This window comes from Trachemys scripta, chromosome 5 (assembly GCF_013100865.1).
Source record: "Trachemys scripta elegans isolate TJP31775 chromosome 5, CAS_Tse_1.0, whole genome shotgun sequence".
NCBI classification, from domain to species: domain Eukaryota; kingdom Metazoa; phylum Chordata; order Testudines; family Emydidae; genus Trachemys; species Trachemys scripta.
In genome coordinates, this window is record NC_048302.1 from 125,603,424 (window position 1) to 125,621,165 (window position 17,742).

General features: G+C 42.6%; 1 protein-coding gene across 1 annotated transcript in view; it reads left to right on the top strand.

Annotated features, from left to right (window-relative positions):
- Positions 1-15,504, top strand: part of ATOH8 (atonal bHLH transcription factor 8) — a 36,541-nt gene extending 21,037 nt beyond the window's left edge. The window contains exon 3 of the mRNA XM_034772321.1: positions 10,916-15,504. Coding sequence (XP_034628212.1) covers positions 10,916-10,921 — 6 coding nt within the window. The 3' untranslated portion in view covers positions 10,922-15,504. The remainder of the gene's footprint in view (positions 1-10,915) is intronic.
- The last annotated feature ends 2,238 nt before the right edge of the window (positions 15,505-17,742 follow it).

Below are 17,742 nucleotides of genomic sequence, written 5' to 3' on the forward strand. Positions count from 1 at the left end.
TTGTGAGCGTTGTGGATGTAAAAGCTGCAGCGGGCGGGTCAGAGAAGAGAATACGTATTATATTTTTCTATTTTGTGTGGCATTCCACACACCTACAGAACACAATCCAAAGCCCTCTGAAGTCAATGGAAAGATTCCCCTGATTGCAGTGCGCTTTGGATCAGGCCCTGATAGAGTGCTACCACACACTATTGCTGTGTAGAAGAGGGGCACACGATACAAACAAGCTTCATTCATTACACAGACCTACCACTAACACAAATGATCCTTTTTATTGTTCTTTTCCCTCCTCCCCCACTCATGCCTACAAACAGGCAGTGCCTGGGACATAAAATCTGAGTAAATGGCTTTGCACAAGGGACTTCATGGGGGCCGTATCCTCATCTCAGGCCACAGAGCACTAACCTAGCTGCTGTTATAGCACATGAGCTGTACTATGGCTGCTGACTCTGCAAGAGGATTTCACCAGTGGATCTACAAAGTTGTGGATATACTAGCCATGCTGCTGCCTTCTCTCCAGACTTCACTCCAAACCCCCTTGCATCCCGAATCCCTGAGCACGGCTCCATGGCGCCCACAGCGGCTGTGGCATTCCCCTTGGCCAGCCTCTCCAGGGCCTGTTGTGGGGCACAGGAACAGGGTACCTCACTAAGTATCCCACACAAATAATTCACCCCACAATGCTGGGTGGGCTTCCCCTCGCATACAGGAGAGTGGCAGCTCCACCGCCACCACCCGCTCAAACTTTTGAACGATAGCAGAGCGTGTTTCGTTATCTTTCTGAATATAATGTTAACTGTTAACCCAATGCAGTGGGTAAGTTTGCTTTTCTGTGCGGCTGCAGCTGTTTAGCTTGCAAGGTTCTTTTTTCTTTCCCTCCCCCTCTTCTTTGTTTTTGATTAGTTGTTCTGTTAGTCAGTAACATTGTTGAGTACATGGAAGCTAAGCTGGAGCAGGGAGGGCCCCCCCCCCCCCCGCCTCTCTCTCCTGGCAGTCGCAGACTCCAGATGTTCAGAGTGCTAGTTGGGAAGTCCTGCTGGCGCCACTTAGGGCAGAGGGCAGGGGAAAGGCACGCGAGCTGGAACCCAAAGCACTCAGTCACTGCAGGATTTGGCACATTCCCCAGCTTTCTGCTGGCACATTCCCCAGCTCTCTCCTGGCCATCTGTTCCAAAAAAACACTTTCAGAACCTCATCATCACTCAGGATACAACACTGAGAGCAGCTGTTATAGAGGCAGAAGGAAAAACCATGCAAAAGGTCTCTTTGTGAGAGAGGAAACTGGGTTATGAATAACAGCAGAACAGTTGGAGCTCAATAAAAAAGTTTTCTGCTGGAATTTAGCTTCATATTTTTAATTCTCTATATATGTTTATATGTGTGTGCACACACCATTAAAAATTAGAAACTAAAATATATATATATACATACATACATACACACACACACAATTGTATCTATGTATATGTGGAATTAAAATTAAAATGTATCTATATTATACTATAATCATGTTAAAATTATATAAGGCAAGAAAATTAATTAATGATAGATAGATAGATAGACAGACATACACAGTGATTTTCTTGCCATGCTCTAATGCCACTTAATTTTTCCTTTGCAGAATCCAGCTCTAATACAGGCAATTCTGTTCCAATTTGTAGGCAGCGTTTTCTGCAGCCTCCCTACCCCCACTCCTGGGACGAACGAGTGGTGATTTTCTAACATAAAAGGAATAGGTAGCGCAAGGCACCAGTCGTATGGCACTGAAACATTTTGCTTAGAGATGAATTGTTCTCAGATACTGTGATGTGATGCATTAGCACTATTATGGAGACACAGCCCCAATGTAAAGCCACGGCTCCTTCCCTTGAAGATCTATCCCACTCATTTTAGAGATTTATGAAGAAGATTGCTATTCTGATAGTAAACACAGGTATTGATGATTGTAACACGTATCAGTGGTCACATTGCTAAATACCAGGTGCAGTGAAGTCTTGATCATCTGAACTCCATTTCTTCAGTGGAGGTTCATGATGCCTGGGGGTTTCTGGTAAGTAAGGTTCAGGCTCCCATTTTCCCTTGTTTGAGTAAAGCGGAGGTTGCTCTTTAAAAATAGCCACTCTGCTTCCCTGAGGTCAGCAGCTTAGCATGACTAAAAGAGGAATTGTCCACTTTGGCATGGGGAACCTCTCCTAGCTGTCTACAGCTGGGAAAGTAGCACAAGCTGCCTTTGAAGGCTGTAGAGAAACCCTGAGCTGGCTCTCCTCACCATCCCAATCCCACACGATTCAAAATTTTCAGCCATCCCAAGACACCCCAGGACAGCCTGGGCTCCACTGTCTAAAATGTCACACCTTCATCTGCTGGGCAGCACACCCAGGAACAAAACCACATCAACTCTGGGACAAAATAGCCATCTGAATTAGGTAGACAGACCAGGCAGCTACATACAATGATGAGCCCCTCCTCTCCCTCCCCCCCGCACAACTAGCCCCCAGCAGCCCTTCCATGGCAATCATGCATTTTTGATAAACCTACGATTTGGAGCAGTATAGGTGCCAAAGGGGATAATGCTAAAGAGCAGCCACTCCCAACCCATGCTATTGCTGCAAGCTAGCGTTAACTTAAAATGCTCCAGCAGTTCTTCTGTCTTGAACTGGTCTAGCACCTGGATGCCGTAAGTGATCCTAGTTGCCATCATTGATCTTGCTGTCTGTAGAAGAGGGGCAGTAAGGGCGTGGAGTCCAAGTAAGTTCTTTAGCCCTTCTGCCCTTTGCGGGCAGTGGATTCTCAGGGCTCCAGCATATCTCTATGGATTCCATTGCTGCACTCCTCACATTTGCCCTGGCCCAGTGGGGTTTCAAGATCACATCCCTTCTGCTCCATCAACAACTCAAGATGCAATGATGTTGAGCAGAAGGCTAGCACTGGAGTCTTTCCGCTGCATAAAAGACAGGATGTGGAGAGCCCGCAAACATACCCCAAGTGCCAATAAGCACAGCTCCTCAGGCTGTCCCTATGCCCAGTGGAGGATAGACAAGAGCAAGGCTGGTGATCTATGTAGATCTATCAAAGAACCACAATATCCCTGCTTAAGAGGGAATACAGCAGCTGCATGGTCTCCTGTAACTTTAGGTTCCACAGCTGGGTGTTGAGGATTCTCCCCTGACCTCTCCACGTATCTCCTTCACACACGTCCCTTTTACATAGACTGTGCACTGGGTCTAGGATTTGGCCCTCATTTATGCGGCAGTTAATGAACACAAACCAACCAGATTCCACAGGCATCTTGGTCTATTGAAACCACTTCATCTGAAATGCTTCCCAACAATGCCCGTTTGCTAAGATCATTAGTCAAAATTGTCAAGTTCAAGAATTAGGGGACGTCCATGTGAAGTTTTTTTATTAGTATTATTAATTAAATCAGCCTTAGAACTTTCTGACTACTGTGAGAAGAGAGGGAGGGCTGGGAAACAAATGAGCCTGATTCTGATCTGACTTAGACGAAGGAGTAGCTACACTGAATCAGTGGAATGCCAGTGTAACCTACAAAGCTCCTACAACATCAAATCACATAGGATGCCTTCCTTTTGCATTCGCAATGTCATTTATCTGCACTTGGCTAATCCATTCATTTGCACATAAATATCGCTGGCCTCCGTGCCTCTCAGCAAAGATTTCATAGCAAAGACCTGCAGCGAGATCTCCTATTACTAAAGCAGCATTGCACAACATCTATTAATGGTGCATTACGTAGTAATATATAAAGGACAGTGGGTCAAAACCAATGAACGCAGAACCTGTTACGATCCCAATTTGTTCCCTAACTGACAAAATTCAGCAATCCAAAGCCCTCTGAAGCCACAAGGAGTCTTGCCATTGACTTCAGTGGGCTTTGGACTAGGATCTGAGGCTGCCAGTCCTGCAAGCCTGTTTCCAAGCAGAACGCCTCTGATGTCGAGGCAGCAAGGTTCCCTACTTTGTTCCCTTTTGTTTTCTCTAAAGACTATTGCTAGATAATTCATTTCTGCAATGGAAAAGGTCTAGCTTATTAAGATTGTTGTTACAGGTTACAGCATGGGATTCAAAGAGAATCTATTTTTCTACTGTCCATTACTGAGGTAGTTCATTTCTCCAGAGTTTCCCTGCCCCCTTCCCTGTTTTATGTTTTGATTCCATAAGGAACGAAGTAGTCTTTAAGCAACCAAATGTTGTTGTGGTAATTATTAATAATTGTATTTACTTAGTGTAAATACATAAAATGACTTGATTGTTTGACAAACACAGAATAGGAGGTGATTTTCCTACCAAATAGTTTAAGGTAAATACAATTGTCTGCCTGTCCCTCTGCCAGCAAAAACTAATTTATTCAAAAACTCAGATCACAACTTTCATATTTCCAAAACTAAATTAGGGCACTTGTTCTACATTGTGTTACTCAAATCAGCATTTAGGTGCCATAAGAGCCGATGTAAGCGTCTCCATGTTGAGATGAGTGCTCAGATCCCAAACTGGAGGCCCAAGTTTGAAAACTGAGCTCATCATTGTTAAAATAAGAGATCCTGCCTCTCCCTAGTCAAATCCTTACATTTTCATTCTCATCAAGAACCAAAAAACATTTTGAGTGGCACCAAAAACGTTTTCACTTTGAGCTCTGGATGTTACCATTTAATCTGTTAATAGAATATTTTGACTGAGAAATTTCTCCTATTTCTTTGTGTTTTCATTGCCCTAAAGAGCTTTAGGGAGGCATCTGTTTCTTTTTTCAGTGTAGAAAACAAACAAATGCATATTGTGAAGAATTTAATTACATTTATATGATGGCTTTGTTAAACATTTTGAATAGAGATGCAACTGACCAGAACCCTGGAATATGAGAGTTTTCACAATCTGAACTGAGACTGAATCTAATTTTTGCAATTGGCCAGTAGCTCTATAATGGGCCATATTAAAACCCTGGATCCAGATTCCCCCAATCTTTGGGGCATTAAAAATCCAGATGCGGGATACAAATTTGCAGCTTGAAGCCCAGCTTTAGTTTTAAAGATGAGCTCAAGATCAGTTAATAGGAAATGCTCCACTTCTAAGATAACCTGAGCCCTGGCCCTGCAATGAGCTCTGTGTGGTCAGATCACTGCATACATGCAGTGCCCTAGTGACTTCAAACCATCTCTGTGCTAGCACATGGGTTTGCCTGCATGGACCTTATTGCAAGAATGGGCCCTGATGTGCATTGTATACCCACATATACAGGACAAAAGGGGAAATGTAAAGGGGGCTTGCACAATATGCAGTAGCAGATGGTCACACACGCAGCTTCCAATACTGCTAATATAAAAGAAAATATTGATACCCTTATAACATCCCTGATATAGCACGCAATCCTGAAACATTGGCTAGGATGCAGAAAAGAGCCACAAAAATGATTTGAGGGCAGGAGAAAATGCCTTACAACTTAGTCTATTTAGCTTATCAAAAAGAGGATTGTGAAGTGACTTGATTATAGTGCATCAGTACTTTCACAGGGAGAAAATATCATGTTCTAAAGGGCTCTTTGATCCAGTGGAGAAAAACATAACAAGAACTATTGACTGGATGGTCAAACCAGACAAATTCAGATTTCCAGCAGTGAGGTGATTAAATGTTGAAACAAACTATCCAGGGAGATGGTGGATTCTCCATCTCTTGATAGCTTCAAATCAGACTGGAGGCCTTTCTGGAAGTTATGCTTTGAGTGCAATCAGCTGTTTGGCTAATCCAGCTGTTGTTCTGGAGTTGTTTGTTTGTTGCCGGACAGTGAGGCAAGATGCAGGAGTTGGTAAATTTTGGGTCTGATCCAGCATCACCGGTTTTATCTTTTGTATCTTATGCCTATTTCAAGGCAGACGTGTCACTGGTTAGGGATTTGGCTAGGTCAGGAATAGAGAAAGCCCCCACTCTTCAGTGATAAGCTCTATGAAGCCCTATAAGGGCTATCTTTATCAACTCAAGAAAGACATGGGCATCATTATTGACAGCTCAATAAAAACCTCTGCTCAATATGCAGTTGAGGTCACTGCCATGGAGAGTATTGGAGGCAGAGAACTTGACATGATTCTGGACCCTTATATGGGTGTCAAGACTATCCAGAGTTAATGATAACAAAAATTGTGGAAAGATATTAAACCTCATGCTTCAGGGTTTAAGCCAATCTCTAAGTATGTGAGATCAGAATGAGACCTAATGCAAGAGGCAGATTATCCCACATCTACTATGCAGCATTCCCACACCTTCCATTGAAGCATCTGGTACTGGCCACTGTCAGAGATGAGATACTGGACTAAACGGATCTCAGGTCTGCTCCCGTCTGGCAATTCCTATGTTCCTACCAATGCACCTACATTTATATGTCACTTCTCACTGTAAAGTCTAAGCACTTTTAGAGAGTACTGGAACTCCAGTTCGGGTACCTTTTGAGTAAGGGCTCAGTCCTGCATCTCTTTTTGTGAGGTGCAGAGCACCTTTAATTCCCAGTGCAGTCAGTGGAAGTTGAGAGCTCCTTTAGCATGATCAAGGGCTAAAAGAGCACTCCAGGAAGACAAGGCCCCTGCAGAGAAGCTAAATTAATTCTTTGCATTGTTCTTCACTGCAGAGGATGTGAGGGAGATTCCCACACCTGAGCCATTCTTTTTAAGTGACACATCTGAATAACTGTACCAGATTGAGATGTCAATAGGAGTGGTTTGGGAACAAATTGATAAATTAAACATTAATAAGTCACCAGGACTGGACAGTATTCACCCAAGAGTTCTGAAGGAACTCAGCTATGACATTGCAGAACTGTAGTATCTAACCTATTGCTTAAATCATCCTTTGTACCGGATGACTGGTGGATAGCTAACATGACAACAATTGTTTTTAAAAAAGACTCCAGAGATAATCCTGGCAATTATAGGCTAGTAAGCCTAACTGGTGGATTGGTTGAAACTATAGTAAAGAACAGAATTATCAGACACAGATGAAAACAATATGTTAGGAAAGAGTCAACATGGCTTTTGTAAAGGGAAATCGTTCATCACTTATCAGTTAGAATTAGAAACATAGAAACCTGTGGACCAGGGTGATCCAGTCAATGCAGTGTACTTGGACTTTCAGAAAGTTTTTGAGAAGGTCCTTCACCAAAGGCTCTTATGCAAAGCAGGCAGTTATGGGCTAAGAGGGAAGGTCGTCTCATGGATCAATAACTGGTTAAAAGATAGGAAACAAAGGTAGGGATAAGCTGTCGTTTTCACAGTGCAGAGAAGTAAATAGCGGGGTCCCCCTAGGATTGGTGCTGGGACGAGTGCTTTTCAACGTATTCATAAATGATCTGGAAAAAGGGGTAACAGTGAGGCAGCAAAGTTTGCAGATGGTACTAAATTACTCAAGATAGTTAAGTCCAAAGCTGAGTACAAAGAGATACAAAGGGATCTCACAAAACTGGGCAAGAAAATGGCAGATGAAATTCAGTGTTGATAAATGTAAAGGTATACACATTGGAAAACATAATCCCAACTATACCTATAAAATGATGGGGTCTAAACCTCTCAAGAAAGAGATCTTGGAGTCATTGTGGATAGTTCTCTGAAAACATCTGCTCAATGTGCAGCAGCACTCAAAAAAACCTAATAATGTTAGCCATGATTAGGAAAGAGGTAGATAATAAGACAAAAAATATAATGCCACTATATAAATCCATGATACACCCACACCTTGAATACTGCATCCAGTTCTGGTCACCCTATCTCAAACAAGCTATATTAGAATTGGAAAAAATACAGAGAAAGGCAGCAAAAATGATTAGGGGTATGGAACAGCTTCCATATGAGGAGAGATTAAAAAGACTGGGACTGTTCATGTTAGAAAAGAGATGACTAAGAGGGGGAGATGATAGAGTTCTGTAAAATCATGAATGGTGTAAAGAAAGTGAATAAGGAAGTATTATTTACCCCATAACAAATTAACCAAAGGTCACCCAATTAAATTAATAGGCAATATGTTTACAACAAACATAAGGAAGTACTTCCTCACACAATGCACAGTCAACCTGGGGAACTCAATGCCCAATGATGTTGTGAAGGCTGAAAGTATAATAGCATTCAAAAAAGATTTGGATAAGTTCACGGAGGGTAGTTTCATCAATGGCTGTTAGCCAAGATGGTCAGGGATGCAACCCCATGCTCTGGGTGACCCTAAACCTCTGACTGCCAGATGCTGGGACTGGATAACAGGCTGGATCATTCAATAATTGCCCTGTTCTGTTCACTCCCTTTGAAGCATCTGGCACTGGCCACTGTCAGAAGACCGGATTCTGGGTTAGATGGAGCATTGGTCTGACCCACAGCAGCTGTTCTTATGGGTTTTTTATTTCTTGTCACTAACACTCAAGGTAAAATTTTCAAAGGTGCTTCAGTGACTTGGGATCCAAAGTCCCATTTTTAAAAGTGACTTAGAGCCAGAATGAATTTGTAAATCTGAAGATGGGCACCTAGGGGGATTTTCAAAGGCATCTCAGTGAGAGACTGACTCTACGCCCAGTGATAGGGCAGTCACATAGGATGTGGGAGACTCAAATTGAAGTTCCTGCTCCATATCTGGCAGAGTGGGGATTCAAACATGGGTTTCCCACATCCCAAGTGAGTGCCCTAACTACTGGGCTATTGGATATTCAACATGATACATCAACTGTCATGTGAAGGAGGCCAGAGCCTGTACACCTGCTCTGAGATCTCCTTCAGGGTCAGGCTCTGCTGGCGAGATAAGCGGGGGGACACAGTAAGAGAATCCCACTTGGGTTTTGGTTGAGCTGCTTGTTAGCTGTAGGTCAGCATCAGGTCTTAGGGGGCTTTGTACACGCCCATCAGAAGAAACTTAGGTGTCTATGGAGGTAGGTAGCAGCTAAGTGGTGGTTTTGAGAATGTCCATGATGCCTAAATGCTGGATGTAGGCACCTAAAGAGGCACCTAGGCACCCATTACCATTGTGAATCTAGCCCTTAAGTGCCTAAGACACTTTTGAAAATGAAATTTAGGAGCCTGACTGGGAGTAACAAAAAGTCTCCATTGTACTAAAATTTGCTTGGAAATGCAGAGTGGGTATTCGGCAGTGGGTTTGTGAGCAACTTCTCTATGTTTGAAACCACAGCTCTGAGTTCTGTGTATTGTGATGCAGTAATGAAACATTGCAGTGACGTTCCACAGCCGAGTGCAAATTCCCAAACTAGGTCTGTCACTCATGTGATTAACAGATTTATGCACAAACGAATGCAAGGGGGACATTTCACTTCCGAAGGCCATGAAGCACGCCAACCAGAAAGATGAATGCAGTAACTCAAGTCACTCTGTCGCACAACTCCAGGTTGTCCCATTTAGTTTCCCTTCCATTCATAAATCCGTGTTCAACTTCTGAAATTTAAAACAGATCCCGAGAGGTCTTTGAAAATTCACAAGGCTTTTCAAATATGAGTTTTGTATTTAAAATCACTTCAGCTTTTAGCAGTTGTAGCTGGATTCAGCACGTTTATCCTTTTGCCACAAACACTCCCTAAAAACACACATACACTCACTCTTCAAGATGCCTGTCCTACTCCATGCTGTTCTATTCTCCAAGCTCATAGGCCTCGCCCATCACTGTGGTATCTGAGCGTCTACAATTCGATGCTTTGCAAATAATTTCTCATTTTCAGTATAAATTTGCTTTTGGGGACCCATCTGGCACATGGCCAAGAGGAATCCCTAGTTTGTGCATGTGAAAATGGGAAACACAATTGGCAAGACAGCCCTGAATTTTACCATGGGACTTTGGGGCTTGCCGCTCTGAGTACAGTGGTCAGGAAGGAGAAAGAAGAGATGGAGAGGATTTGTGGGGGAGGAGAGAATGAGATTTATAGGAGGAAAGAAAGGTTGAGGGGAAGAAGGGAAAGAGATTGTAGGGGCTAGGGTGACCAGACAGCAAGTGTGAAAAAACGGGACGAGGGTGGGGGGTAATAGGAGACTATATAAGAAAAACACCCCAAAATCGGGACTGTCCCTGTAAAATCGGGACATCTGGTCACCCTAGTAGGGGCAGAAGCATTGAAGGGGGGGGGGGAATCAAGACAGCTGCATGAAAAAATAAGTATGTTTTGCAAAAAAATCTAAAACCATTTTCCCCAACGTTTTTCAGTTTCCTGGGAGAAGGAGGCTCCTCTTTTCATTCCCCTTTTTCCTCATTTCCCCCTTTTTTCCATTTTGCCACTAGAAACGAGGGGAGGAAAGGAGAGGAAAAACAAAATATGAAAAAAATAGTTTTACTCTTTTTGGTGAAAAATCAAACATTAAAAAAAACTTTTCATGTTTTTTTTTAAAAGGTCACTTTTCATTAAAAAAAAAAAGGGGGGGGGGGCTCATGAAAAACTTGAACCAGCTCAACAAGGATCTGATCCAGGCATGATTCTGCAACCCTGGCTCTCTCTGAGCAATACGTCACTCTGTGAAATGTCCTGTGAACTCCTTACTCACAATGAAGCTTTGAAGTCAGCCAGAGCCTGGGGGCTCCCCCGAGACCGACTGTTCGGCAGTGTGAGTTTGGGATTCACCATCTGCCCCACAGATTTCAAGGGGACATCCTGCTCAGTAAGATGCTACTCATTGGAAATAGCGGTAGCAGAATCTGGCCCTTAATGTTCTGTGTCTCCATCCTTGGGACACCATATCATTCAGGTTCTGCTGAGCTCACCTAACCTTTCCTTCTCAGAGCAATTAAGCCTGATCCTGCCCCACTGAAGTAAATGGGAGGAACACTGCCATGGACTTTTATAGACACAGGATTGGGCCTTTAAAGAACAAGCACCTGGTGTCATTGAAAGAATCCCCCACTTACCAATATGTTTACCGCTGTGATGTGTCATTTCTTTCCAGGAGTAATAACCAGGAGGGAGGATTCAGAAGACTTTCCAACCAGAGTTCCATCCATTCTTGGCAAAGGTTGCATGATCCAGATGAAGACTGCAGCTTTTTGAAAAGACCCCTTTTCAAGACGAGAGTTGGCAGTGGGACTTTCTCAATCTCTGGAAAAAAAAAATGGAGATGTCTTTTTTTTTTAAGCCAGCCACCTTTTAGTATGTGCAATTTATTTAGCACTTTTCCCTTTGCTTAACTGGGAAATGTTACCCTCTCGGCTCATGTTGTACAGTCATTTTGTTGTTGTTGTAGCTGTTGTGCCAAAGACTTGATGGAGCTTCTACACTGTGTCTAGTTTTGCCTTAAATGTTAAATCCTTGAGCCAAAGAAAACTCAGAAATTCCGTTTAGGTAATGTTGAGTGGGCCAGTTTAATCAGTGACATATCTGAATTTCTGAATCCTTCTCTAAAAGTTTCCTCTTTTTTTTCTCTTGTTCATATCTATCTACTTGCAGCCCTGGAACCAGCATTCACAGCCGGAAAAAACCAGGACACACCAACACTTGCTCCAGAGTTGATCTCTCTTTCTTTCAGCGATTTCATTGTTCTACTTCTTTGGCAATTACCTGGTTTTCTTCCTGCTGGGAAACACATGCATAGGGTAGAAATATTGACACAAAGTGAGTGCTGAAACCAGATCTATGCTTTTTAAATATAAATATATCAATAAATAAAAAGTGCCACGTAAAGCAATAAAAAAAAAATCAATAAGACAGTTCAGATAGGCAGCATGGTGTGTAGCAAAACAATTCAGTAGTTGTTTCGGTTTTGTGAAGTCATTTTTGGCTGTTTTTTTTTTTTAAGTAGTTAAAAACCCATGTAATGCAAAGGCATTTGAATCCTATACTGTATTTTTCGCTTCAAATTGAAGTAAAAAAATTAAGAACCATTTGCTTGGAGTAAGCAAACTTTATAGGTAATGCAGTTCATATGCAAGACATCTGCTAGTGATGGAGGACAGAATTCAGTGTCAGAGTAAAAGAATATGGGTTTGTAAAGAAAGGAGATTAACATATTTTGTTTTCACTTAAGGGTAAAGGTTATACCTCAGGGGACAGATTCAGATCTCAGTTACACTAGTGTAAATCAGGTTTACTTACGTTTGATTTACTCCAGTGTAACAGATCTCAATCTGGCCCTGTGTGTGTATGTCTGGAGTTGCGTGGGGGAGTGGGGTCTCTTCTCTTCATTATATGAACATGTAACTCTTAGCAGCCTCAGCAGGAATTATGCATGTGTGCAGAGGGGAGATCAGACTCTGTGCTACTAAACCATTGACCGGATATCAATACAAAATCCTGAACTCATCAGTTGCCATCTGTTTATTTTTCTGTCTGAGCTCACCAACTTAAAGGATCTCTCTTGGTTTTCGTGGCCCCTGAGAAGGTGGTATATGAAGGCTGAGTGGCTGTGTGATATCTGCCCTGAAGAGCGTCTGACCCTCCATGACAGAGCACTGGACTCTGGGTTGAGGGCTTGTTCATTGGAATGCAGATTTCCAGTGAGGGCATGGGAGAATTCCCAGTTGAAATGCTTGAAGCGCCTTTGCATGATACTTCCCATTCAAGGATGTAAATACATCTCCCACAGCCCGCACAGTGCTTCGGAGTCCCGGCATACTTGAGCAATGCTACCAGAAGTGGAGCAACCACCCAGAAATCTCCTGTGGCGTCTTATCAGCAATCACTATAGGGATACTGGAGGGAATTGCTGCAGCTTTGAAGATCCACTGCTGAGAGGTAACTGGAAGATGGGAGGGGGAGGTATGAACTGATGGATTTAGTACAGTAGAGGAGAATTAACGAAGCGGATAGAAAAACTGGGAAGGAATTGAAGGATTGAAGGGCAGGGAGGAGGGAACACCACAACATGAGCGAATGTGGATACCTAGGGGTGCTGATGGAAGTTTTGCTCTGGGGCCTAGCGACAAACTCTGCTTCGACTAGCAGTAAACCTGCCCTCCCATTGGGTAAATGCACAGAATTCGGCTTGGAACCACTGGTGGGAGATAAGACTGACACAGTCAGCTCATGCTGTTTTAGATATAGTTGGGGTAGCACAGCCAGTTCTCTGATCTGGAGTAGAGTTGCATGAAAAATTCAGAGTGGGCACTTTTTAAAGGAATTTAGTTTCCTTTTCTGATCACAAATTGTCCAGAAGCAGTTCATCATTTTGTAAGGTGTGTTAGTTACTAATTATTCATTATTCATTACTTGCTAATAGTTCTTTTTCAGGAACTATGCAGGAGTCACAAGCCGAGCTGTACTGCTGCATTCTGGTTGGATATCTAGGTCACATGGTATTACGTGTGCTCTGATTAGGGGGAAGATAGAATCAGGATTCAGGCTTACAAATTCCAAAACTCATTTTCTTCTAATATTCTCTACCACTCACATTAAATTTGCTGCTCCTGCCATAAAGTCCTGCAGAGGAATGTTCCCCAAAAGCTAATACTAATGGAGTACTGCCAGAACAAAAGTAATGTCAGGTCTTCAAATGTCCATAAAATATTTTGTAGATGTTCACTCAGCTCTACTCTGGACTCTCAATGGGATACATTTACCTAAAACTAGGGAACTACAATAGTTCTTGCCCAACACCATTGCCAGCAAAGTTAGCAATATGGCAATATTGATAGCCCTAAGCCATGTCTTCACTGAGAATGAATGTGAGTTTTTACCATGGGATAACTAACACATGTGTGAGCTATGCCATTGTAAAAACATAGTGGAGACAAGGCACTGGAGTTTTTTCTGCGAGGTAAATTAGGCAAGATCACCCATAGGAAAGAGTATAGTGCTGACCTTGACTAGCTACCTCCTGGTAAAGGCTACCAGTGCTTTATCTGAGATAACTACCCAGTGTTTGTTCTCGCTCTGTAAAAAAGACACCTTTGTGCCAGTGAAGACAAAGCCTTAATATAAACGCTCCATTGGCTGTTACACATTTGTAATGCTATATCAGTGAGCTGATCTAAGAGATGACATACGTGCCTAACACCACCATGCACTCTGCAGAGCTTATCCGAAGGGAAATTCCGTTGGCAAGTGGACTTTTCCCTTGCAATAGCCCAAATAAATACATGTGTTGAAGATAAGGGAAAATGGGAATATGAACTGTGCGTATCTGAATTTTAAAAGAGAGCCCTCCCCCACCTTGCCCTTATTTTCAATTTTTGGGTTCAGTTACACAAAATCTTGAGATTTGCAGGGTTTAAAGTAAAGAACAGGATACAGCCCTGAAGCTGCATGTTTCCTGGTTGCTTACTTTTGTGCCCTGAAGCTGAACTTGTTCCTCGACACTGTTGTCCTTTTAATTTACACGTAAACAATTTGCCAGAACTCAACTGTAATTGACCATGAACTTCCATAATGGAAAGAGGCGACAACATGTTCAATAAGTAATGACGAGCTGATCCAGGCAAAAGGGTTTCTAGTTTGATAATGCATTTACTACAGCACAGAGTGGTGCTCACCAGGACTACTAAATCTAGCCACTATAGGCTCATGGAGCCAGATTCTGATTTCGATTACAAGCAGTGAAAATCCAGAGCACAGTAACTACAGTAAAGTCAATGGAATTTTTGCAGATTTATACCAATATATTGTACCTGAGATCAGATTCTGGCCTCCTGGGTGTTATGGACTATAATGCGAAAGGTAAGGTATGCCATGCCAATAACAGCACACATCATCTGTACTTAAAGCACCACACCTTGTAAGTGTTCACACAGCACCCCAGTATATGATAGCATCTGCCCTGGTCAGGCACTGTACCACTCAGGTCTAAATGATCTCTGAATGACTTTAGCCAACATGAAGATTTCAGAGATATTTAACAATGAAAGCAGATCTTAGAAATGTGACAACACTATCACCTCCATCTCCCCATTGTGAGTTTTCAGGGGGCGTGAAATGGACCTTAAACTATGTGAAACAAACAGAGGTTGTATGTTTCAATAGCAAAGGATTCACAGCAGCATTCCATGAGAGCTACTGTACCTGCATGTTAAATAAATGTTTTGACACAAACAACTCATTGAGATGTTACCTAGTCTTGTACCACAATGCCGATCCTAGCAGCAGCTATAGATATAAAGCGGAATTTTGCTCTCAGCTATCCTGGTATGTAACTAACTATAATCAGTGGAGATAGTCCAGATTTAAACTGGTCTCACAGAGAGCAGAATATAGCCCATATTCTGGGATGATTTACATCTCAGGAGATCCTATTGACTTCAGCAGAACTCCATACATTGTATGCTAACACTGTATCTCATGCATAATGTAAAAGCACACATACAAGAACGGGGCTGAAGATAAGAATCCTTCCTCAATACAGAAATCCTCTTTCAACAGTTCTGGAAAACCACTCATGAAGAAAGAGGACAACCTCAGTAAAGGGACCCCAGGTTGCAAATGTAGTTTTGCCAACTCTTGTGATTTTATCCCGAGTCTTGCAATATTTGGTGGTTTTCTTAAAGCCCCAGCCCCTGAAGGGATGTAATTAGGTGAAAATCTCATCTTTCATTAAAAAAAAAGAAAAAAAGAGTTTCTAGACATAATGGTTACAGAGAAAAGCTTGAAAGTGTGAACCCAATACACTCTCTGGACACAAAGCTACATGGCAAATGGAATGAACCCCAAATATTTTTTAAAATCTCATGATTTTTAAGCCTGTCATATTGGGGGATCCTGACTCATGATTTTTGAATGCTTGAGGTTTGTAATCCTGCATATAGCAGAGAAGAAATTTAGTGCTTCCACAGGCGTGGAAGTTTAGTGGCAAATAATGTCTTGAAATACACCCTGTGCAACCCCATTGAGACCAGAGAAAATCAGTAAATTAGGATGGATTTAGCCTTCTGTATGCTTTTGGGCTGGAGCATCTGGCCATAGAGGAAACAGATTCAATGTGTCTAGGGAGGCACATCTATCTAATCTCATGTATATAAAAGACACTTAGCACCAAGGTATCTAAGCAGCAACTCTAAGAACCACCTAATTCTAACTAAACCTCATAACATTAGGAAGAATGCCCTGATTCTCCTACTGCATAATCCTATTTACTTCAAGGAGTACCGCTGATTTACATCCCTGTAAAAGAGAGGATAATCCAGCACTTTGTATTTAAGCACTTAAAGATACAGTACAGATAGGCACCTATAGGGAATTTTGCAAATCCCACCAGGCACCGATCAGCACCTTTAGTCATCTAAATACCTTTAAAAATCTGGTCCCATTATTTTGTATGGATCGTTGGGATTATGTTTTCCAATGTGCATGACACCACTTTTAGTTCCAAGAGAGAAATAATATTACAGAAAAAAGGACAAACTCTTTCAGATTGAAGTGGTATTGAAAGACAGGTGGATGGACCTCTGAAAATGCAGTGTTCATATTGCATGCTGTCAACAATTCCCATTTCAGAGCCTCTGATGTACATCAAAGATGAAATACAGTAAGCAGAGAGCAATCTATATATAAAGTGCACACAGACTAAGAATCATATTCTCCACCTACTAGTGTTCAACTTTCTCCTTTCCATAGGATTTTTCATTCCCTTCAACCTCATGCTCAGCTGACATATTCAAGTCTAATCTTAGGTCCTTACCTGGCCCCCATTTCTATGGTATCTGAGGGTATGCCTACGCTGCAATAAAAGACCCACCGCAACAAATCTCAAGCTCGATCAACTGAGTTAGATCATGTCTACACACACTACAAGATGATGTCGACCTGACATCAGCATTATAGCCACTGCAGTTATTAAATCACTTGTGTGTGTGCACGCTTGGCTCTTTGTGTTGGTGGCGCGCATCGTCACCAGGAGAGCTTGTATCGATTGTATTGTCAGTGTGGGACATTGTGTAATGGCACCTGAAAGCCAGGAACAATTGATGTAAGCAGTGCAGCATCTACACTGACCTAATTACATCAACCATGACTTTATGTCACTCGTGGAGGTGATATTACTAAATCAGGAGCCAAATTTAAGTGAAAACACTTCAATGGCTAGGCTGACGCAAGGGAGCTTACATTGATCTAACCCTGTTATGTAGACCATGCCTCAGACTCACAGGGTTCACGCTATGGAGATAAAAATTGCAGTATAGACGTTCAAGCTCAGGCTGGAGCCTGGGCTCTGATACCCTTCTCCCTCCCTGGATTTCAGAACCAGGGGTCCAGCCAGAGCCCGAATGTCTACACTGCTACTTCTAGCCAGTGGGAATGCCTGACCATCGACACTGCACTAGTGAGAACCCCAGCCTGATACATGTGAGATCCTGCTCTGTCTTTCCCATACCTCATGTATCCCTTTCCACTCCCTTCCCCACACCGTCTTCCTCCTCTCTTGGCTCTCTCTAATTCTGAAACCAACTACACCGCACAGCACCAGCACAATGAGATGGAGCAACCCAACTAGCCCTGCTCAGCCTGAGAAGAACTAGTGAAGGAGAAGGACCTGACCAGACAAACTAAATAATGTCCCTGTCCAGGGAGGTAAGATGAGATCCAGAGAAACAGGAAAAATAGGTGTCTTGGCCAACCTGCCAGCCCAAAGCATCTGTGATTGACCAGCCACCCTGTATCCTGAGACTATCAATAATACCCGCATTTCCCTGTCTTTTAATATCCTCTCTCTTCTCGCCCTTCTGTGTTGAAAGTAGGAAAGTGACTATCATTCCTGACTGAGAACTGAATGCAGGGTTGTTGTAGCTGTGTCAGGCCCAGGATCTGAGAGAGACAAGGTGGGTGAGGTAATAGCTGAGAACTGAACAGGAG